This window comes from Phalacrocorax aristotelis, chromosome 5, assembly GCF_949628215.1.
Source record: "Phalacrocorax aristotelis chromosome 5, bGulAri2.1, whole genome shotgun sequence".
Classification (NCBI taxonomy): domain Eukaryota; kingdom Metazoa; phylum Chordata; class Aves; order Suliformes; family Phalacrocoracidae; genus Phalacrocorax; species Phalacrocorax aristotelis.
The window spans coordinates 32,588,785-32,611,873 of NC_134280.1; the positions used below are offsets into that span (position 1 = coordinate 32,588,785).

Sequence of the window (23,089 nt, forward strand, 5' to 3'; positions counted from 1 at the left end):
AAACTGAAAAATTCCTGAAAGGGAAAAAATAGCCCTATTCTCTCTGGAAGTCACAGAACCAGAAGCTGTTGGGAGACTGAAAGCTGGTCTGACTGACAACATGCTTATCCCGTTCTTGCAGCCCAACAGGGTTCTGATAGTGTGAGGGGATGATAATGGGCTCAGACTCACGATGTGTCATCTATCCTGCCGAAAGACATTAATTACCAATCTACCTTTACTTAATCTGGAAGAGGAACATGTGTCATTTTATGCACTAGTGTTTCATCCCTGGTGGGCCTGTAACCGAGTGTTCTGCTGCAAGGCTTTATTTCAGAAATCGGGGGAGTAAGTCGCTTGCTCAGCCTGTGTGAAGGCTGTGCAAGAATTACCTGACTCCATGCACTAGCACAAGGACAAGAGGATAAACCACCCATCTTCCTAGGGTGTGGATGCTGAAACAGGAATAACTGAAAATGCTTCTAAAACAAATGATGGAAAACGTTCTGTTTCGCTCTTTGCCGTTAAAAATTCTGAAAGCCAACTGTATCTACAGAGTTGGGAAAGCAAAGAGGGGAGGGAGCATTTTGGGTATAGGGGAATTCTAATTTAATCTACTTGTTTCATCACCTGGTCTTACACAAACTAGAGCATTAAGGTATGCCTGTATTAGAGTTGTGGCCAGCACTGTCCATTAATTAAACTAAGTTTGTAAATCAGAAGAGCTGTCAGAAAGAGTAACTCGGGAAACATTCTTTTGTGTGCTCCTATTTTACACATATATATATATACACACACATGCTGTTCAGTTTTTATTTTACAAGAATGTACTTTACATACTCATCTTTTTATTGAAAGAATTGCAAATCAAACTTAAAGTATGGATGCTTTAAGAGTTTTTCTGTGACAAAAAAAAAAGTAAGTACACTTACTTATTCAACAACAGAGCTTCAGTTGGGAGCCCGTGTGTCTGAACGCTAATAGAGAAGTCCCTTACCTGTCTGTGACAGCAGAAATGCCCTGCAGCTAATTAAAAAGAACAGAGATAGAAGGCATCCAATGCTGTTCATGAACCTCTGTAAAAGACTGTTAATACCTTCTGATTCTTACGGAGTTTGGAGAGGAAATATTTTCCTAGTGTTTACAAGCAGGGAGGAACTATCCACTGTAAAAAAAATTTTGTGCTCATAATTGTCAGAACAGTTTATTTACATACGTGGTCAACTGCACTAAACTGCTGCTTAACTCCTGTGTCTGTAAGATACTGTGTTCTTTTTGTAAAGCTAAGATATTTTCTATATTTCTGATGGGAAACTTCTCACCATTAAAAGCACTTGCCAAATCAGCTGCCACTTTCCCTGTTCTATTTGCCTCACACTGACATTAAACGGGTCAGATGAACATGTACCTTTTCTCAAGCCAGAATTACTTTTTTGCAGTCTTGTCTGTACAGCCACGCAGCTCACAAGGCAAAGCTTGTTCGACCTACAGCCATCTACCAAAAGCTGACTAGGTGTTCCTTGTGCTTAGTATATTCATCTTTTCAAGGTTAAAAAGTACGGGTTGCTGTCTCGACGATTCCCTATGGCTTAATTTAGAGAAGAGTGTTAGTTAGGATTTAGACTTCAAAACCAAGTCCCTGTATCAGAATTTCAACAACTGGTACAAATTGAAACTGTGAACATTCCTGACCTCAGGTAGCATAACTTGATAGAGACAAAGTGGTTTGGAGGAACTGGTCTGGTGACATGGTCTGGTCTGTTTAAGCAGATAAACTTTGACAATATCTGAGAGTTAAGATTAAAAGCAAAGTAGCAAAATCACCGTGGCTGACTTGTTTCAAGACATGCTAAGCCAAACATCAGGAAAAACCTCAGTGACTAAGGACAAAGTCATTCGAAAGTTATCCTTTGCTTACTACACGCCCTTGCATCTGAGGCGTGCTGTCGTCATAGAATCATAGAATCGTTAAGGTTGGAAAAGACCCTTAAGATCATCAAGTGGGCTTACTTGGGTGTCTGAAAGCCCCTCTTCTGGATCTCCCTTTTTAATTGTAGACCCACCATTTTCTGATGTGAGATGTATACATTTGAGGTCTGACTTCAAGATGCTAATGAGTATTGTATTTTTCTACTTTTGAAAGAAGAAACACAACTTCACTTCAGCACACCTTGTAGCAGAGACGGGAGAACACCCAACTTTCTCTTGGAAGCACTCAGCTGCCTGCATTCTTGGACGACATGAAAAATGAGAATCGCTTACCAAAATATAGCGGTATGGATAAAGAAACAGTTTAATTTTATCCTTCTTTTCTTTTTTTTTTTTTACAATATAATTCAAAGACAGTCTTGATTTTTCCTATTAGGTAGAGTCTAGATTAAACCTGTTAATATTTATTAGACAAATAAACCGTTTCTTTAGGCTAACTGAAGTTTTATGGTACCGTTCAGGCACATGTGTGTACACAGTACTCATGTAAACAATAGCAAGGGAAAATACAAGCAGTGTTTCACTTAGGTCTTATATAAAATCAGCTTAGTATAGCAAGTCAGCTTTACAGTGCAAATCTGAATGAGATTAAACAGGATTAAAATTTCCCATGTTTCATTTTGAAGTGAAACTCTTAAAGCATAAGAGGAAGAAGAGAGGTTTAAAATTTTAATGCAGTCCTGAGCACCACATCATTTTCTTCAGTTTGGGAGAGGAAATGTAGTTAGCAACACCAGTTACACGTTTTTGCCTGTCTCAGTCACCACGGCCAATATAAGCATGCAGAGTGACTGTACCCAGAACCACACCATGGATGATCCAACAGCAGGCTGTAACAAAACTAAATACATTTTACTGCCTCCAGAATACAGTCCTCCCACCTGTGGTATAAGCTTCGAGATACCCATCAAATAGCAAGTAACCTGGTCTATACAAGGCAAGTTATAGCTTGGTGTATAGACAGTAACTAAAGCTACTTTCACTCGGACAACATCTCATGCAATTAGCCTGCTGACAATTAAATACAAAGATAAACATGAGACACAAAGAGCTCCTGAAGAATACAGCTGTCGAAGTAATTAAGCTTAGTCTCTCTATTATTTTCTCATTGTTTAAACTCCCTTTACATCCAGGTGGTACAGTTGTGAGAGGTGTGCTTGATTCATACAAAGAAAAATAGAATTTAAGGCATGTTTTGTATATTATGAAAAAAGACTCATTAAAAATAGGTGGCTTCCCTTCTTTCCAAGTAAGTACGGCTTAGAAAACAAAGTGTAGGTTACAGAAACTAGCGGAGTTAGCCCATTTGGACCTGCTTAATGAAATAAAGAGGGCCCCAGGCAACCTCAGAGGAGAAGCAACCAGCTAACTTCTTAAACAGCTAAGCAAAATTCATTTAACATAAGAGCACTGCTAGTGCTTTTAGACCCTGCATTCATGTAGGCTTAGCAGTACATCTGCTATATTCCTCTCTCAAACATTTAATTCTATCATTCTAGACATAACACAATTAAGCAGCACTCATGGAAGTTGTCAGTTATTGCAAATCTGCAAACACAACTTGAAATAAAACATCTGATAGGGAACAGAAGCATGAATCCAAATCTTTCTGTCAAGGCATGTAATTCAGGTGAATGAAGAAAAAGTATGTTGAAAATATGATTAATTCTTGTGAAGAATCAGGTTCAATATTTCAAGTTTTTACTAGGAGTACAAGCAAAGACTGTGCTAGTGTGTTATGTAGTGTAATATGAATATTTACGTGAGGTATAATCAGTAAGCAGTTACCATAAATACGCACAGGTTTTCTGCCACAGTTACTCTTTAGCGAAGTTGTGGACTGGAGAACAGCAGAAGTCCGCCTTAACAGGACAGAGCCTGGCCCCTGCTGTGTACAAGCCTCCACTGCTAATAAAAAAAGTCCAGAAAGTATGTTAGATGTATATCAAGAATATATATGTTCAATAGCATAGTGAAACTATCCTTTTGGTATAAGTAATACTACAGATCCTATTAGTACTTGGATATGCACATACAGGAATATGCACATCCCAAAGTAAATCTTCAAAGCCATCTTAAAAAAATAAAAGCTAAATTAGGAATAAGCTATGTCGCAAGAAGCTTCCTGCAGAATTATATATTTAAGGTGATAATCTTTGAACTCAGACTTAATATAGCTACTTGCATTAAAAATGGCTTGCTGTGAAATCTTAATCTCACTTTTTTCCCCACCCAATCAGACACATCTTCAGGATTGTGATTCAATGATTGTTTAGCAGCAATTTTAGAGAACTGTAAATTCTTTTATTAACAGGCATTATAAACAGATATTACTACTTTTATTTAAAAACCATGAGTGCCACATTGATGAATATACAGCTCATGAATAACTTAATTTTCCCATATTAAAAGGCAATGCACACAGCATACAAAAAGTATACTAAACAAAGCTAGGAGGATACGTGATTGAAGTGTCTAAAATGATATATACAGTACATAATTAATGTTCTGTTTATATTCAGTATGGGCCTCTGTATGGCCATTCCCATCATGCCTCGCTCTCCCCTGACACTGAATTCTGCACTTCTTCTTCCAAAATTGGTACAATCAGGTTATCCTTGGACATCAGATTATACTTCATCACAAATTTAGTGAACCGGTGACACAAGAAAGTTTCGTTCTGGAGGTGAAAGAAGGGGAAAAAATATATACAGAAGGAATATTATAAACAATTGAGGAGAACATACTAAAAAATCCTGCTTATATGAAATTGCTTCATTAGATTTACAAGTCTTAGAAAGAAGTAGCAATACTTAAATGGTGAATTTATATTACTTTTACATCTTTACTGTTTGCTTATAGTTACGGCAATTAACAAAAAATGCTACTGAAGTTCAGGCTTAAGTCACAGCTCAGTTCAACAACAGTTAGACATGAATATAGTCTAATACCAGTGTAGTCCTGATCTGCTCTCCAAAAGAGAATTTTAAGGTATTGTGAAACTCCTCCTACATGTGCGATCCCCGACAGAAGTGAGCACAACCATTCCATAGCTGTTCCAGTGACCCTGAATGGGATTTGGCAAAGGTTTCCTTCTCCATCCAGCTATACCCCTTATCTCCGTTCTATTAACTTCTACTTTTCCATTTAAAAAAAAAAAAAAAAAGTTGGAAGCTACTGGAGGTGCACAGCCTGCCACCAGTTACTGTTTCTCTGCAGTTTTATAATTCCTTAACTGTTGGGTAACATATACAAACAGGAAATGTACATTTGAGTTGTTTGTACAAAACCTCTCAAATCCTGACCTCTTATCCAAATGAAGGAAAACAATAACTGGATAAACTAATTATATAAATCAATTTTCATTCATATATATGTATACGTAATAGCATTTTAGTTCTTATAAAACTATAATCTACTATAATCAATACTTCACTTGAATGCAGATCTTCTGGTAGGATTAAAGGAAAACCTGTAATGCAATTACATCACAGCTATAACCCCAGTAAACACCCTTCTTTCAAGATGTAATTTGAAACTACTTACTTCATATTCATCAAATATCTGCCGGTGATGAAAATAAGCATGTGAGAATATTCTGTAAATCCTTCGGCACACTGATCCTAATTTGGCTACAGAGGATTCCTTTATGCTAACCCTGCAAGCACCAGGAGAAAGGTTAAAACAGGTCCACTGAAATGGCTACCAAGATACACGTTGTCTTGAATTCTGATAGTATGTTTTAACAATATAATGAAATTTAGACTTAAGCATTGCAGATATCTGCATCTGCAATTGCTTATTTTTGCAAGGAAGATAAAAATGTTGGTGCATGCTCCACATTTAGAAATTGTACCTTGACTACAAAAACAGTTTTGTCTGTAGTTAAACATCACCAGCTATTCTGATAAGGGCTGGATTTCTGGTTTCTAGCACTGATGGGCAAAGGGAAAAAGACTTCCAGTTGTACCTCCTCGCCAATACCGTATTCCTTGAGAAGCACAATTTTGACTTCTCCAGTTAGGCTCCCATTGTCCAACGTGTCGGCTGCCCATGCAGCGCACTCTGCCTTCTGTGGTCTCTCATGTCCCACAGTCGATTGGTGTTGGCTTCTGGAGGCCTCCAGTGGCGTAGCGTTTAAATCCTTGGAGTCACTGCATCTCTCTAAAGGCCATCCTGTTATTTAGGTTGGCACTACTGCACTGGAAGCCCCATAACACCAACAGCTATTAATAAAAGAGTTTCCACCTAAAAAGCACCCGTCAGCTCCAGTAAATGGCAAACTATTTGAATAGGTAGGAATTCTTCCTTGACTTAAAAGTGACAATAGCTCTACCAACAAGAGACACATGCTGCAGGATTTCTGGTATTTTCAGCAGCAGCCCATGAAATATGCGTTACGCATTTCCACAGGCTTTGTAAGCATTTAGGTGCCACCTACTTTCTCCCTCTCCTCAAAAGAATGCATTTTTACCTGCTAGGGAAATATTTATTGCTATTCAGAAGACATGCAGCTCCATCAAGTGTGTGCCTGGTGTAGTCTATAGCAGGACACTGCAAAAAGAGACAGCAAGTAAGCACATGTGAGTGCTTGCGTGACACTGTCATATAACTTGTTTAAAGAAAAACATTTTAATTATGTTTCCTGATGCTTTTAACTTCACTGGTCATTTTTTTTTCCGCAGAAGTTTCACATAGCTTCTCTGAAGGTCTAACTACATTTCCTCCTTAAGTGAGCTGTTTCTTTTCTCTGTTTCATAACCCACATAAATTATTTCAAGGAAAAAAAGTTACTATGGAGATGTGATTATGCACGAGTAGTGAATTTATGCATCTCCTTAAGTAAAGCTAGATAATAATAATACATGCTGGAAGTACACTGAAAAGAAAGCAAATCATTACCTTACAGTTCATTTGTTTCCCACACAGTCAAGTTACCAGACTCTTTCTTTCACAGCCTAAATTAACACCTTGTCACACCCCACCCACCCCCCAAGAAAAAAAAAAAACCACCAAACCTGCACCTAAGCGTATCAATGCTTTTTACCTTGGCAAAGAAAACCAATATCATTAGTGTAGCTAATTGTGTAGCAAGCCAAGCCCTGGCTCTGCAATCGAGTACACACAGAGAAGAAGGAAGAAAGCAAAGATAAATGGAGACAGGCTGAGAGCCGGAATGTCTGTCCATTTTGCTATTCCCCAATTTCAGGAAGACTTCTCAGTTACACATTTTTGTCAGCAGTTCAGGGTTGGATCACCCACTGTCTGACCATGATAGTTACTATCAACATGGAAAACAGTAGATGAATGATTTGTGTTCGGAGATAAAAAGCAGCCTGAAGTTCTCCAGTCTAGCTGGATAAAACAGACTTGCTGCATGCCAGTATACTGCGTGGTGATGAGGGTTAAAGGAGGGAGTGGGAAGGAAGCTGGCCATCAGAGCTATCTCTCAGGAAATTAAAAACAAACAAAAACTTACAGGACAAAAAGGATAAGGTTCTGCAAGGTGAAATACAAGGGTAGAGCTGACAGGCTGCGCTACCACCAGAACCAATAGCAACAGAGAAGGGCCTTCTGAAGGCAATTTAAAAAAAAGTATCAAGTGGTTCAGTCAGAGACCTGAACAAAGTTTAAAGTAATTGGACACTCAGGTAGACAAGTCATAACCCAGTTGACAAGGTATTTTTATGACTCAACTACCTTTTAGCAGTAACTTCCCTAAGAACGTGCACGTGTGGTCACTTTCAGAGTGCCAGGCTTATATGCCTGATGCTAGGGACTGAGGCCAGAGTTTGAAGAGGACAGCCTATTCTCAGCATGTACTCTTCTTTCAATTAAACAAGACCTTTTTCCACTGAGTTTCAGGCTGTCTCAACAGAAATTAAGAGAGAAAGGAGGGGACTGTGCGAAGTCTAATACTGTGGTAAAAAGCAGCTCCTTCCTGTGTCAGCCCCTTCTTCTGTAAACCACTACAGAATGGGAAAGAAGGAAACCTCAAGTGATATTCTTAGCCCACATGAGCTCTCAGTTTGACTAAGAAGCCAACTATAATGGTCTCCCCATGAACATACAAACTATGAAAAGAAATCCTACATCAGTGGAGTCAGTTTTCCAGAATACATCCGTACCTCTTTGGGAGTTTTATGAGCTGCACAAAGAAAAATCCATTGTTCAGTTGCTGTCATCTGAGTACACGTGTCTGGGTGACATTCACTCTGTTAAAAGAATTGTTCAGTTATGAAGACCATCCACCAGCAAAAATGAGCCGATCTTTTCAAATCACCTGCTTGCCCTATGTCCCACCAAAAAGGGTTATTTGCCAGAAGTCTTTAAAACCCTAAAAAACTCTTACCTCAAACCACTGCTGAAGTCTGTGTACACATTTCGAATAAGAAAGCTCTGCAAACTCTGCATCTTACAATACAAAAAAGTCTATTCCCTGATACAATATCAAAATATCAAAAGTATTACCTGAAGCTTGACAGCCAGTCCATTGAGCTCAAGGCAGAATTGTCTAAAAAAATTTGAACACAGCAGCATCAAAATCAACAGTTTGTTTTCCCACTGGAAACATCTAATACAAAGCAAGGTACACATTCTGATCTTCCCAGATCTCCCAATGTTTTGGGAAATGATTCTTGTAAAGTGGAAAAAATACATCAGAACATGAAAAAAATTGTACTTGAAGAAAGAACACCACCAAGTAATTTCAGCTGGTGTCACACCTAAAAGGCAATAGGCTTGGAATTAACATACTATAAAAGGACTACAAGTTGAAACAATTCACACCAGCGTATTTTTTTTTTACTCAGCAAAACAATTATTTTTTAATTCTTACCTGACTGTAGAGGCTGACCTTAATAATTTAGTTGAAGTGTTTAAGATACCAACTTTTATTATGGAAGAAAGTGCTATTTCATAAATACAGATCAAAAAAAACAACACTTCAAGAAAATTAATTTCTTAAAGAGTGTAAGTTTTAAATTCATATAGGTGGATCATTCCATCCTTCTAAGATATACAAAAAGGATGTGGACAGGCTGGAAGGGGTCCAGAGAAGGGCCACCAAGATGATCAAAGGACTGGGAAGCCTGCCATATGAGGATAGGCTGGGAGAACAGGGTTTGTTCAGCCTTGAGAAAAGGAGGCTCAGAGGGGATCTCATCACCGTGTACCAGTACTTAAGGGGTAGCTACAAAGAAGATGGAGACTCCCTTTTTACATGGAGTCACATGGAGAGGACAAGGGGGAATGGACACCAGTTGCTCTTGGGGAGATTCCGACTGGACACAAGAGGTAAATATTTCACAGTAGGGACAGTCACCCATTGGAATAATCTCCCCAGGGAAGTGGTTGACTCAGCCACGTTGGACACCTTTAAGATTCGGCTGGAGAGGGTGCTGGGCCATCTTGTCTAGACTGCGCTCTTCCTAGAAAGGTTGAACTAGATGATCCCTGACCTCCCTTCCAGCCTGTGATTCTGTGATATACTTCCTCCAGATTGTTTAAGTGGCTAAAGTCCCACCACAGATCATTAACAGAGTGGGACTTGTAGAAATACTGCTGTCACTAGAACGAACCTGAAAGTGCATTCTTTAACTTAAAGAGAATTCAGTCCTCCAACCTACAAGAAAAATCTGAACAATTTTTCCAAAAGTGACAAGCCGCTTCTATGAATCAACAGTGATTTTCAGTGTATGTGAAAGGATAGAGGAAATTCTTAAAATACGTCTTTTGCAAATTTATGTATACATTTCTTCCTCTTTTGAGGATTCCCCGCGTCTATTAGAACTATTCCAGACCAGAGAAGAAAAAAAGAAAACAGGAGGCAAAAAGTCAGGATATATAAATCTAGGAGTAGCTTAGAACTATTCTTATTCCTGAAAGTTTGATATCTGATAAAGTTATAAGACACACTTGTAAGGAAAAAATCAGGACACAAGGATACTAGAGTAATTCCAGGAAATTAATACATACGTATTAACAGGGTGTAAACCTACACTACAACTGAAAAGTCATTTGAGGCACAAGCTACCTAGGCTGAACATAGTTTTTATACTGTATAAAAACAAATTGAGAGAAGGACAAGAATTTTTAAGTTTCCTTACAACTAGGAAAAGAACTCTAAGACACAGGTACTCTTGCTTTCCCAGCTAAAGCCTATTTTCCTGCAAGTTCCAGAAAAAGCACTGGGAGCATCTGGAAACCACATTCCCAGTTAGTGGAGATGAAGAACTGACGACTAGGAGGAAGTGCTGTGGAAATTCATGACTACATTTTCATATTCAAAACATGCTAGTACAACTTTTGAAATGAGGTACAAACATTTTTCTTAAAAAACGTCAAAACCACTAGATCAGAGCGCGTCATAGATCTTTAGAAGAAAATAATATCAAAATATAAAAATATTTAATAGCAGAAATATCAAGTTTCATCTAAGTTACTTTTGATCTGTCCTATTTAAAAAGACTCACCACCACTATCAATGAACAAAGCTTAGGATCAGGACACTGTTGACAAAAGATGGATTCTTACCTTAAATGTTCATACTTCCATACACCTTCATCCTGGCCTTCAGGAGGTTCAAGGATCTTATCAATGTTGGAACAGTCTGCCCTTATGTTCTGCTGAATATACTAGGAGAGGAGGGGGGAAAAGAAATCTAGATCTTGTTGTAATTATAGTACGACAGTATATTTAGGACATTACATTTTTGAGGGGCTTACTTTTTCTCTTTACTTAAGAAGTGATTGAGGGACTAAAAGTTGAAGAGTAGATGGGCAGAGTAAGAAAATTGGTATAAAAAATGCCAGATCGGAAAAATACCTTTCCTCAGTTCGGAAAGGTAGAAGAATGGGTATATTTTACAGATTTTTAAACATCCTTCTCAAAAGAAAAGAACTGCACAGGAATCCCACCATTTTCTTAAATCTGATTTGTTTAAACCAGACATGGGAATTCTAGTTATTTCTGCATACCACAATTAATAATTACAATTTTTTCATATACGTAGGGTGGTTATGAAATTAATTCCTGTGCAGCAACATTCTAAGCAGATAAATAGCATGTCCTGTTCCCTGTTTTTTACCAAAATACAAAACTTGGGAAACTGAACCCATTAACAACACTTCATATAAGAATACCTGCTGAACAGCTAATGTACTATCCATTTCTTCAAAGGATTCATCAGGCCAATTGTAAAAATCCTGTTAAAAAAAAAAAGGACAGTTTAACAAAAACAGAAGGGGAGGAAGAAAAGTGCACAAGCTACAATAGCTCAAACATGCTGGAAAATAGATGCAGAGGTAGTTTATACAATTCCAGGAAGCTACATCTTAATAGAACCAGCAAACAGTCTTGGCAAGAACAGGGTGAAATGGGACTTATGCTCCCAATGTCACAGTAGTAGAACATCTGGAAATGAAAGCTCTCTGTGACTTGGCATACTATAAACATCACCTCCCCCCCACATCTTGCTGTAACACCTACATAGCCTGTAGTTTTTATATTACATATTTGCATGCAGTGCCCACTTCACCTGATAGACCATCGAAGAATGGGGAAGAAGAGAGGTCTGTAGAGAGTAGCATTTTACCATTATCATTAAACTAAAAATCCCAGTATATTCTACCAGTAACACACCACTGAAAACATCTTCTCTGAACTAAGGTAATATAATATGGGCAGTGTTGGCCCAACTTGGTACTACGTCCTCTTGGTACAGTCCATAATGCAGCATAACTGGACAGTTACCAGCTCTGCTAACCCACAGTGTTCAGTATTGTTAATGATAGAACCCCCCTGAAGTTCCACCTTGGGTCCAGTTGTACTGCAGCAATTCATATCTGGTGCAACTATGGCAGTCCCAGACATATATGCGTTTCCTTACTTTGCCTTTTTCACATCTACTTTGCCTTTTTCACTCCCTCATTATATGGAAATATTGCACATCGGCCCCCCATAGCCATCCCACCAGACGCAACGACTAAATTAAAATGTTCCAACTGTAAAGCTTAGCAATCTGTTCTTGAGAGAATACAAAATGTCTAGAGAAAGGAGTGACTACCCAGTGTTGAAATATCATTAAGTAATAGTATTTATATACTGAGTAGCTATACCACAGTGGTATCCAAAATTGAAACTTTAATACAGCCACAAAAAAAATCATGATTGCATTACTATACACAAAATTCTTCAACCTACATTAAGTTTATAATATACTTTGTAATATTTGACCAAATCTAAGTCTATGTCCAGCTTACCATTTTTCACAATACCCCAAATTCATCAAACGTTCTATTTCCTTCACAGATTAAAGATGTATAGAATGAACTGATTTACAGGGTTGCATAACAATTTTACCTCTGTATGTTATGACAAAGAATAGGAGGAGAAGAGAGACGTGTTTTCCTACAACATTGTGTCATATACTGCTCTGTTTCTGCCCACGAGCTCTCCTCACAAACGCAGAGTGGAAAAGTCTTGCATAAAGGCCTCACAGATGACATCTCTGAAATAATCTAAAAAATGCGGCTTATCTGTTCAAGATGTACCTTTTCAGGATGAGCCTGAACGCCCAGAAATAGATGAATTTCATTTTGATGAGGAGAAACGAACGAGGCAGCAGCGGGCCGGGCTCGCTGCGAGCAGAGCGCAGGTTACGTGCGGGGAGGATGACCCCTCTCTCCCGGCAAGCAGGAGCAGGGGGGGCACGACGACCCCTCTCTCCCGGCAAGCAGGAGCAGGGGGGGCACGACGACCCCTCTCTCCCGGCAAGCAGGAGCAGGGGGGGCACGACGACCCCTCTCTCCCGGCAAGCAGGAGCAGGGGGGCACGACGACCCCTCTCTCCCGGCAAGCAGGAGCAGGGGGGCACGACGACCCCTCTCTCCCGGCAAGCAGGAGCAGGGGGGCACGACGACCCCTCTCTCCCGGCAAGCAGGAGCAGGGCAGGTACCCGGAGTCTGCGGGCGCAGAGCGCCCAGCCGAGGCCTACTCGCGCGCCCAAGCACCCCCCGCCCTCGGCCGATGGTGTACGTAGGATTTTAATGGCAACAGCAGCGGCACATCGACACGGGTCAGCCAAACAGCCCTGCGCCCGGGGAAAGCCTGAGCTCAGGGCAGCAGGGCTGCCCCTCAGCTAACAGCCCACCGCCGATCCAGCAGGCGCTCGCCAGGGCTGTCGCTACCCGGGGCCCGGGCGCGCTCTGCGGGAGCAGCGCCGCGCTCCGGGACGCTGCTCGGTGCCAGCGGCCAAAGGGACGTGACGCGACTTGCGCTCCCGCACCGGAGCCTGGGAACGCCATGCAAGCAGGGCGCTCGCCCCGCCGGACGTAGGGCCGAGGGACAGCCGGCGCCGCACCCACCCTTCCTCCCCGGGCCTGGCAGAGCAGCCCCCGCGGGGGGGGGACTCCGCGGCCCGCCCGTGGGGAACAAAGCGCTCCCGCGGCGCGCGGCCCGCCGCCCCGGCCCGCCGGGCGGCACTGGGCCCTGATAGGCCCGGCAAGGCCCACAGCGACGCCGCGAGATCCAGCAGGGCCCGGCGCCTGGGCGGCGGCGGTGCCCGTCGCGACGCGAGAGCCGGCGGCGGGCCGCACGGCAGCGGCGGCAGCGCCTCACCTGGGCCTTGGTGCCTGGCCTGTTCCGCCTCAGCACTGCCGTCCCCTCCGCCATGACCATAGTGACAGCGGCGCCAGGACCCGGATGCGGCAGCGGCGGGCGGGGCGGCGGGCGAGGGGGAGGGAGGAACGGGCGCCGCGGCCGGCGGCGGAGGGAGGGCGTAGCAGAGCGGAACAGCCCCGGAACAGCCCCGGAAGAGCCAGGGCCGCCGCCCGCCGGAGAGCGGGAGCAGCCGCGGGGCGGTGCTGCTCGCCAGGGGCGGCGGGAGGCGGCCCTCAGGGGCCCGGCCCTTCCCCTTCCCGCCGCTCCGCTACGTGCTGCTCTGTCTCCTGGCCACGGGGGTGCGCGGAAGAGCCGTTCCCGCGCGGGGCTGGGCCCCGAGGGCCTGGCGGGCGCTTTCCTGGCGGCTCGGCACCGCTCTGTGGTGCAGTGCCCTGCGGGCAGCCGCGGGTCACCTGAGGTGATCCTTCGACAGCTGAGCTTTCCTGTGAGGGGCGATACCTAAACACACACACACACGCCCGAGAGGTGGGGACAGTTTTAATGGCGGTCCCTGTCACTTTCTGCCCGGGTGGCTCGGTGCCCACCCGAGGAGGCGTGAGCTGCGCCGTGAGGCGGGTTTCACGGCGAGCAGAGCTGTTGGTTTTGTGAGAGGGAGTCTCCAGGGGTTAACGAGATGGCTGGTTCTCGAGAAAATGCATTCTTCAGATTTCATCCCGTTTCATCAATATCGCTCTGTCAGCATCTGACCGTGCTGTCTCCCCCACAAGGTCAGTCCTCGCTTGCTCTCTGCAAGTCTCTGTACAACACAACTGAGCCTGTGAAATTTTGTCCAATGTAAACCCTAAGGGTGTGAATTTTAAAAAATATTTCAAGTCCTATATTAAAGATGTTTTTAACGCTAAAAATATTTTTTTTAAAAAGCCCCAACAACAGCAATTTGGGACACAATGCTTCAAACAAAGTAGGTACAGAGCCTTTCTAGGTTTTCAAAGGCAGGATTGAGAGAGTTGTGAGTTTGGTGTGCAGAGGTCACAGGCTGCTCTGCTATTGGAAAACAGAGTTAGCCTAGGTTTCAAGGTTAACTAATCCAGGAGTTACCTGTGTTGACTGTATTTAGGAGGAAAACATTAAAAAAATGCACTGTTAGCTTATAGTTGGCTGATAAATAGGTCCCTGTTGCAAGCACGTGGACATTTTGGAAGACTAGAAAGGCTCATATCACTTCTGTAGGATAAGCAAGAAGAAAAGTATTTGGAAGCTGCTCTGTTTCTAGTGAACAGATGGTAGGAAGGAGTACAGAATAGGTCAGTGAGGGTGTCTGTGAGCAAGAATGATGAGGCAATAAGGTAGAGATGAGATACATCCACCCACCCCCCTTAATAGAATCAGTAAATAAATGTTTGCAGTTGTATGTGGTTTCCTGAAAGGTGGAGAACACTGGTACCTGATGTTGCCCCTGCTTCCACTGTGTAAATGAGTGAATGCCAGGTATGGTTTCCCCCCTTCACTCAGTTCATTTGCTCTAAATAATGTGCTTTCCCATGTTAAAACCTCTTCCTTCTACCTGATGAGAGTTAGAGTATGTGAAACATTTCTGGATTGAAAACATTGAAAAAATTTCTAATTAGGTTTTCCCATCAGAAAGCAAAGTGTATTTTGAATACTTATTTTGCTTGGGCAATGCCATAACCAGGATCCTGCCTTGTTCTCGAGGCCAGGTTAGAGCTGAAAGCTGGACAACGTGCGAGCAGTGAGAAATGGGTAAGGGGTTAACCTCCCGCTGGGCGCAGGCACCCAGCTAACCAGCAGTTTATATTGACAGCAAGGGCAGCTCCGTTCAGATTACACTGTAACGCAGAGGTGCCATTCCTAACTTGAGGCACCTAAATTCAGTTTGCATTAGTTACTTTTTTACTCCTGGTCAGCATTCCTGCTCCAGAAGTGTTAGCTATTTGAGGCACACGGTGAAACCTAGTGCTTCCTAGCAGTTTGTGTAAGAAACTGTGGAAAGGTTAATACCACTGGGAGAAATTAGTGCAGTAGACTGAAGGGTATGAATGTCCCATACCTCGTTAGATCAGCTGTAATCCAACACTAATTATTTTATGAGATTTATAATCAGCCAGTCCCCGAATAAAAGCAACTGTAGCTGTTTAAATGCCTTAAAGTTCAGCAGCTTGTTTGGTTTTGGGTTGTTTGTTGGGTTTTTTTTCCCCTATCATCATTTTCAAGGTTTAACTGATATCTAACGCACAGAAGAGTTGGATATTTGACATTTCCATTTGTCCCTGACTTTTATTTCAGGGACATCTTGCTTCTAAAATACAAATAAACCTTGCTGTGAAGAAATACCTCTCAGAGAGAAATACATATCTGTTAGTTCAGTCTACAACTGGCTTGCAGATTGATTCACAGATGAAGGAAAGAAATCTGCAGTGTTTCTCAATGGGGATGTTACAGTCTGTAGGTCTTTTGTGTTGCCCCTTAATAATTAACCCCCTATTTCTGGGAGCTGCTTGTTATTTTTGTTTTATTGGATTTCAAGCTGTTTTTAAACAAAATTGGATCAACAGTAATTTCACTTTTTTTGCTTTTCACCTGGTCCTTATTGCCTCATGACCCTTAAGATTGAAAAATGGAATATTTGGCCAAAATCCTACTGACTCTTCCCATACTGTTAGGGACCTGACCTTCCTTCCTTCTCTGCTAGTGTGTAAAAGGTTCATCCTTTTCTTCCTATGGCAGGGTAACATAAGCAGGACAGTAAAGGTCTTCTGAAAACAGCAGGGTTGCTGCTAGTGGAAGCTGTTCTGGAATGTTAATGAAGGAAAGTAGCAAGAGGAGATGGAGTCCACCTTGTTTCCTTACGATTCAGACAGCCTGGGGAAAGGCTGGGAAGGACTGTATCCCAAAATAAGCAGTTAGGGCAACATGTAACACTTTTGGCAAAATTTGAGCTTTGAAATAGTCTGGAAAACAGTGGAATAAAGCAGTAACAGCAGATGGATCACCTCAGCTATGTAGTCATTACCTTGTCCTTGCTTGCAGCGATAGCCTCATGGCACAAGAATAAAATGTTCTCTGTCTACAAATCCATCAGGCGCTCAAACCTGTCCTCCATTTGATTGGGCCTAGGAATCCTGGTTTTTTGCCCTTCCTCCCATCCATAAATTATTTCTTCCCATTAAAGTTTTCACAAAAGTGTGACTTTTGTTTTTCATCAGTTACATAAACACTAATAGACACAGCCATGCTAAGTATTTTATTAAATAAGCATGATATCAAGCTGCTGAAAACCTGCTGGGTCTGAAAGCATGGGCTGGAAGTTGGGTCAGGAGGAAGAGAGGTCTGCATGGTGCACGCAGCCTGGCAACATGGTGCAAGCTCAGCATAACCCTGCTGGGGAGCAGGCTGGCAACGCGCTGCTGCCTCGGCTGCGGGTGACTGCACTGTGTGGTGGGGATACACAGCGCGGGTAGTAAGCGGATACCTGCCCACAGATCACACCCCCATGGGTTGTAGTGGCTCCTCAGAAACAAAAATTAAACATGAAATTGCTTGCTGTGAGCCAGGACCCTACATGATGTGTGTCTCTAAAGGATATAATGGAAAGACATGCTCCAGTGTTAGGCCTAAGCACTTCTCTTTTGGGAGCTGCTTCCAACTGCATCTCTTTCTCACTGAGATGTTGTAATACCTTCCCCTCTTTGGTGTGACTACACCAGCACACCTACCCTATCAGGGAAGATAAAGGCATGCTTGCTCTAGGGGAAGACAATGCTTCTCAATGAGTTTGTGTTTCATTGCACAATATATTGTCTTTACCTGTAGTGGAATAATCTTGAGTTTCAGCTGTCACATGCACTGCTGTGACCACTAAAGTAAAACCACCATATGTAGGGCTGATTTTAAGAAGCAGGCCTTTTGTAGTAAAACATTTTTTTATTTAGTATCTTCCCTGCTGGTACGTATTTCAGTTTAGCAGGAGCTGAACCACCTGAATGGTCTAACTTTTGCCTGGTTTGCCCACAGTTCCAGAGTAGGTAGGTGGTCACCAGCCAGCACGCAGCACCCTACCCAGGTATGGGATGGGAGGGTGGGGTGTAAAGAATTTATTTCATGGAGGACTACATCAAAACATTTGAAGGCAGCAAACGTTCTCAGGCTGCACTAGGCCAACGTACGCATACCAGTGCTGAAGGCATCATCAGGAACACACTGTATCAAGGGCAGATTTGTGTACTGTATGAATAACCTTGAATCCTTTTCCAAGGCAAGACAGGGTGGTTAAAATATGCAAATGTGTTGCTGAAGTAAAAGTCTTGCTATTAAAGAATGCTGTGTTAAGGATACATTAAATACAATTTGTCAAATCAGCTTTTTACCAAGTTAGGGGAAGGCTGGAGATCTGGCATGAGATAATGCAGTCATCAGTAAAGAAATTTGCTTTAAGATCAGCATCAGCCCCAATTCTGCCTGATTAACTTCTGGAAGGAAGTTACTTGTTTTCTACTCACAATTCAATGAGACATCTAAGAAAACAACTAATTCCTATCTGCTTCATCTGAGAACTGGACAGTTTTGCTCTTGCACAGGTATGACTAGTACCAAGCTTTCAGCCTGCTGTGAGACAGGCTGCTTGCGGCAGGGTGGTTGGTGTGCAGTAATCTTCCCGCCTACCAGCACCTTAGCTCTTGCTAAGCCAGATGTTAAAAAACATGTTATCCTAAGACAAGTTCCATGTGAAAGGGAGCTAGCTGGAAGTCCCCTTCCTCACAGCATGTGTGTGACAACCATTTTAAACTCGTCTCCCAACTTCATACAAGTTTAGGGAAAATAATGTTTCTGCAATTGAATTTTTCAGAGAGATCAGTTGACTACACAATTGAGGCTCAGTTTCACTGAGTAACAGCAGAAACGCAGACAGAAGCAGAAGTTTTAGAAGTTTATTGTAAAGACTTTTACAATCTCAGTACAGAGATAAGGATACAAAATGATGTTGTTTGGAATAATTAAGGCTGGTTCGTGGTCATCTCAATTTCACTGCTCAATGGAACTCAAGCAAGAGCAACTGACTTCTGACTGTACATATCTTTATTTGTGTTCCATCATTACAGTGAGATCACAGGTTATTTCAGAGACTCAATGCCTGCCTATTATAAAATAAAGGACATTATTTACATGATGAAAGAAAAATTTCAGCATTTTAGTGGAATGAATGACTGATACTGCAACGGCTTTAGTCCACGTATTTCCCAAGAATGTCACCATCTCTGAACAGGTAGTAGTCCTGCAAAAAAAGGAAACGTTAGTACTTGTCATATCAGTTGTTTTGCAAACACTGCCTTGCTCTGAAGTTGGGGCTACCGCAGTCACGAAGCACAAAATCAAAAGCGAGCGAACCAACAGTAGCTCTACCTCTTGACTTCTTGAAAAGATTTATTTTTCTTCCTAAGATATTCTTTGGGAGAGCTACCAAGTTACTATTTTTAGTGGTAGGAAGCGCAAGAACTGTCAGAAGACAATTCTGTGAGCTTTCCCTGTCAAAAGCAAAGATACCCCCAGTAATTTCAAAGCCTTTTAGGGTTCCCTCTACTATAGGCCTGGTTCACAGAGCCACTTCACCCACCCAACAAAGGTCAAACCAGAGGCTTCCTCAGTTACTTGCTTTTAAGCGGGGGTGGAAGTAGTGAGTACTACAGGTACCAGAAGCTGCCTGGGTTCAGCTACTGCCGCTGGAACACCAACAACTGCATTTCTGGAACACCGCTAACCCTGTGAAGTAACTTCAGTGTTATCACTGGCAGTAAGGCACACTGGGAACCAGCTTAACCTGCATTCACAAAGCTGGGACACCTACCTTATCTTCTATTACAATCTTCGTACCGCCATATTCTGGTAGCAAAACCTTTTCACCCACTTTTACACTCACTGGCTGAATCTCACCGTTCTGAAAAAGAAAAGAAATCCTTACTTTTCCACAATACGGACAGAATAGAATTCTTCCAAACTACCATGATCCATCCACGTATAAAACATTCAGGAAATCACAACAACTCTGTATTGTTGTACAGTGAAACTTGAGTATACAGGTTTACTAAGCAGAAAAGCACACCAGTCAATTCTCAAGCACTGGAGTCCTGCAGTAGAACTGCAGTGTTTTTCTGAGTATAATTAATTTTAATTTAGTTTTGGGTGTAAATACAACTGTGAGGTCTTTGCCTGACATACTGAATAGGACTTAAAGGAAAAAAAGTGAAACCTGAGAAATTAACTGAGAGACCATGAAATCCCCTTCTAAAGTGAAACGAGAAAGTCCATTTCCATATTCTATAGCCAAGGTTAATTTCTCCAAGTGCCAGTTAAAAGCACCTTCCCATCTTTGTTACTTGGAGCAACTTGTCACAACTGTTGCTGGCAAATGAGTTATGTAGAAACACCTGATAAAGTTTAATTATATTTTTGCATTATAAGTAGAATACTAGCATGTTAGTCAAATATTAGCACCATTTCACAATGTAAAGCTTTAAAAATCAGATACTGACACAAACCAGCACGATACGTGCAGAGGGACTCATGGTAAGGGAAAAGGTCTGAGTCAACATGCCCAGGTTGAAATTTAACCTGTTTTCCACTCTTGCTACTAACTGAACGCTACTTTGGTGGGGGAAAAGCCCTTCTGATGCTGAAGCCCACAACCAATGTCATTTTTGTGAAGTGAAGACTGTATTTTTTCATGATCCCAGATTCATATTCAACATGAAAAGAATCAACAAAAAATTATTTCACTTTTTTCTTTTGATTGCTGATTTTCTTTCGTCCAGTAAGCCTAATCCTTATGGACATTTGGGCATGTCAGCATTTTAACAAAGACGACTGCCCTTCCTTCAAGGTTTTGGCTGAGAAATGATAAAACAAGATAACTCCCAAAACACAAGCAATGCTGGAATTCAAGGTCAGAGCCAGCCGGAACTTCAGATTTCTACCTCCTCTTTGAATCCGTTCTTCCAACTTCAGCTGTCGCCCTTAATGTGATCCATTTCTGGGAGCCACCACTACACTGCAACCATCCCTTTCTTATGACAATATTCCAGCTACCACCACCCCATTGCAATCCTACCCAAATGTAATGCTTCAGGCCATTTACCTTTCCTCTGGCTCCCGATCCAACTGCTACTACTGTTGCTTGTAGCACTTTCCCTTGAGCTTTTTCTGGAATCATGATACCTCCTTTGGTTACTGTCTCAGCTGCACATCGTTCAACCAGAACACGATCAAAGAGGGGAAGAAATTTCCTAAATGCTTTTCCTGCCTGTGGAAGTAATCATACATTGTAACAAGAGGAACATTACAATGAAATTGCAATTTAAAAGTTTTTTTTTCTTAAGTGATTTCTCTTTTGATAGAAATTAATAATTTTTATGAGTAGCAAACACAGGCCACCTTTGATTGCATCAGAAATTGCTAAAGACACAAGCAGATGCTGGACAATCCTGACAGTTCAGCTGTAAGATGATGTGCTCTGGCTGGGGGAATAAACTGCCCCCAGATGGAGCAGCCGCTGCTGCCTCCTCAAGCTGAAAAGCTCTGTATGGTTTTAATCCCAAGCCCTTACTCCAGTTTGGTGAGCGTAATTATTGATTATATGCAATACATTCATTTAGTTCACACCAGATTTCATGACGATTAAGGACTTCTTGGGACAGTTGCGTTTTTATTTGTGTAGTGAAGTGTTTTATGGTAAAGAAGCAAAAGTCTAGCCAGGTACCCCATATCAGTCCTTTTCAGGTACTTTCAACCCCAGCATTTCACATGACGATACACAACCTCAAGTTGTGACAAGTTTGAAGTCTGAAGCAAGAGTCCTGTTACTTATATTGGCTTCTACAAATAGACTGCAACTTTACAAGACACTCCAGGTTTAAGCCCCTAAAAAGTGAAAGGTCTGCATAATTCTGCCTTGACTCCTTCAATATCTGCCTCTGCTTAAGCAGAGTTGGGGGGGTTTTTTGTTGGGTATTGGGGTTTTTTGCAACTACTTACTGCTACTTGGCTGCATTTCAAAAAGAGCAGTCTATCTCCCGTGTACTAGATAAATGCAAGCACCAAACCCCAGCAAGCAGGGGTCAGGAAGAAAGAACTTGCTTTGATTTCAAATGAAAGATATGGCACCTTGCCAAGCCACATGGAGATAGCGCTGCACCGGACAGATACCCAGAGCCCGCACTCAGAGAAACAGCTAGAAACAAGGGCCAGGCATCCACGCACCCTTTACTGACACCATCAGCATATGCACAAGCTTTAGAACTGCGAGAAAACAAAACTACAGGCAGAGCACGAACAAAATACCATACGTGAAAGATGTGCTTTCCCCGCACTAATGTTAGCGCCACAATGATGAAAACCCACAAGTGGAAAAGGCTGCCAACTGTGGTCTCCTTCGTTCTGGGAAGACAATGTATCTAAGCCTCTTTTTTTAGAGCTGTTCTGCGTTTAACAGAAATAAGCAGCCAGACTTACAGCCCTGAGCGTTTTATACTAAGTTTTAAGAAATACTAATTCCTCACATTAGCGGGATCGTAAGAATAAAGTATTGCTACAAGACCAAGGGCAGCTTTGCCCTTACCCCTTTCTTTCAAGGTAAGAGCTCTATTAAAAAAGTTTATAACACGCAGAGCGGTAAATGACCAAGCACAAGAGGTTTCAGCTTGCCCGCAGGCCCCGCAGGCCCACCCGCGGCCCTGCCCTGCCCGGCGCACTGCGGGCCGAGGGGCCGCTCCACTCCCGCAGACGGGGAGGACATTCCGCCCCCGCGCCGGGGAAGCCACGGGCGGCCCCAGCCCCACCGTAACGGGCTTTGTGCCCCAGGGGCCGGGTGACCTTGCGGTGCCGCCAGCCCGCCCCGGCACCTCCACAGGCGGTGGCTGCCAACGCCCCGCCGGGCCGCTGCGCCCCCTTCCTCCTTCCCTCCCGCGGCTCAACCCGGCCCCACCACACGACAGGGACCGCCACCGGGCCGGAGGCACACCTGGGAGCTACCGAGGGGCCGTTGAAGGGCCCCCAGCGGTGGACTAGCGGGCCCGGTACCGATCCCAGCGGGAACCTCCCCACGCACCCCACACCGCTGTGCCGTGCCGTGCCGTGCCGAGCCGGGCCGGGCCGCAGCAGAGCGGACGGGTGGGCAGTCAGTCAGTCTCTCCCTCACTCACTCACCATGGCGGCTCCTGCACTCCCCGCCACCGAGTGACCGGGCCGCCGCGGGCGCACGTGAGGAAGGTCACAGCCTGCGCATGCGCGCTCGACGCCCCGCCCCGGGGCGGAACCCACTCCCCCCCCGCCCCGGCCCCGGTCAGCTTTAATCCCGAATGCTATTTTTCACCCCCAGTGCTACGCCCCGTTCCTGCGAGCGGCCGGCACCCCGCGGCGCCCCATACCGCCCCGCACCGTGCCGGCCGTCTCCCGGGGTCGGACACCCGCCCGGAAGTGAGGTCAGCTCAACT

The 23,089-nt window shown here is 43.3% G+C and overlaps 1 protein-coding gene across 3 annotated transcripts; it reads right to left on the reverse strand.

Annotated features, from left to right (window-relative positions):
• Positions 1-779: 779 nt before the first annotated feature.
• Positions 780-23,074, reverse strand: LOC142057580 (MOB-like protein phocein). Of its 3 annotated transcripts, XM_075093877.1 has the most exons (9): positions 22,803-22,930; positions 20,737-20,901; positions 11,112-11,174; positions 10,504-10,604; positions 8,440-8,482; positions 8,097-8,183; positions 6,443-6,522; positions 5,515-5,626; positions 2,249-4,648 (listed from the first exon to the last, which is right to left on the reverse strand). In XM_075093877.1, the coding sequence occupies exons 1-9, from the start codon at positions 22,803-22,805 to the stop codon at positions 4,517-4,519; spliced, it is 786 nt and encodes a 261-aa protein (XP_074949978.1). In that variant the 5' UTR covers positions 22,806-22,930; the 3' UTR covers positions 2,249-4,516. The 3 variants fall into 3 exon arrangements, with proteins under 3 accessions (XP_074949976.1, XP_074949978.1, XP_074949977.1); XM_075093875.1 differs by lacking the exons at positions 20,737-20,901; positions 22,803-22,930 and adding an exon at positions 13,587-13,822 and having other exon boundaries at positions 780-4,648; XM_075093876.1 differs by lacking the exons at positions 2,249-4,648; positions 5,515-5,626; positions 6,443-6,522; ... (2 more) ...; positions 10,504-10,604; positions 11,112-11,174 and adding exons at positions 18,522-18,879; positions 19,450-19,539 and having other exon boundaries at positions 22,803-23,074.
• Between the last annotated feature and the right edge of the window lie 15 nt (positions 23,075-23,089).

Bases quoted from the DNA above. Each gene is read 5' to 3' on its own strand.
- LOC142057580 (XM_075093877.1), bottom strand. The intron at 5,627-6,442 runs GTAAAAATGCAT...TGGTGCTTGCAG, and splicing joins AATAAATATTTCCCTAGCAG to GGTTAGCATAAAGGAATCCT. The intron at 4,649-5,514 runs GTAAGTAGTTTC...TTTCACCTCCAG, and splicing joins AGATATTTGATGAATATGAA to AACGAAACTTTCTTGTGTCA.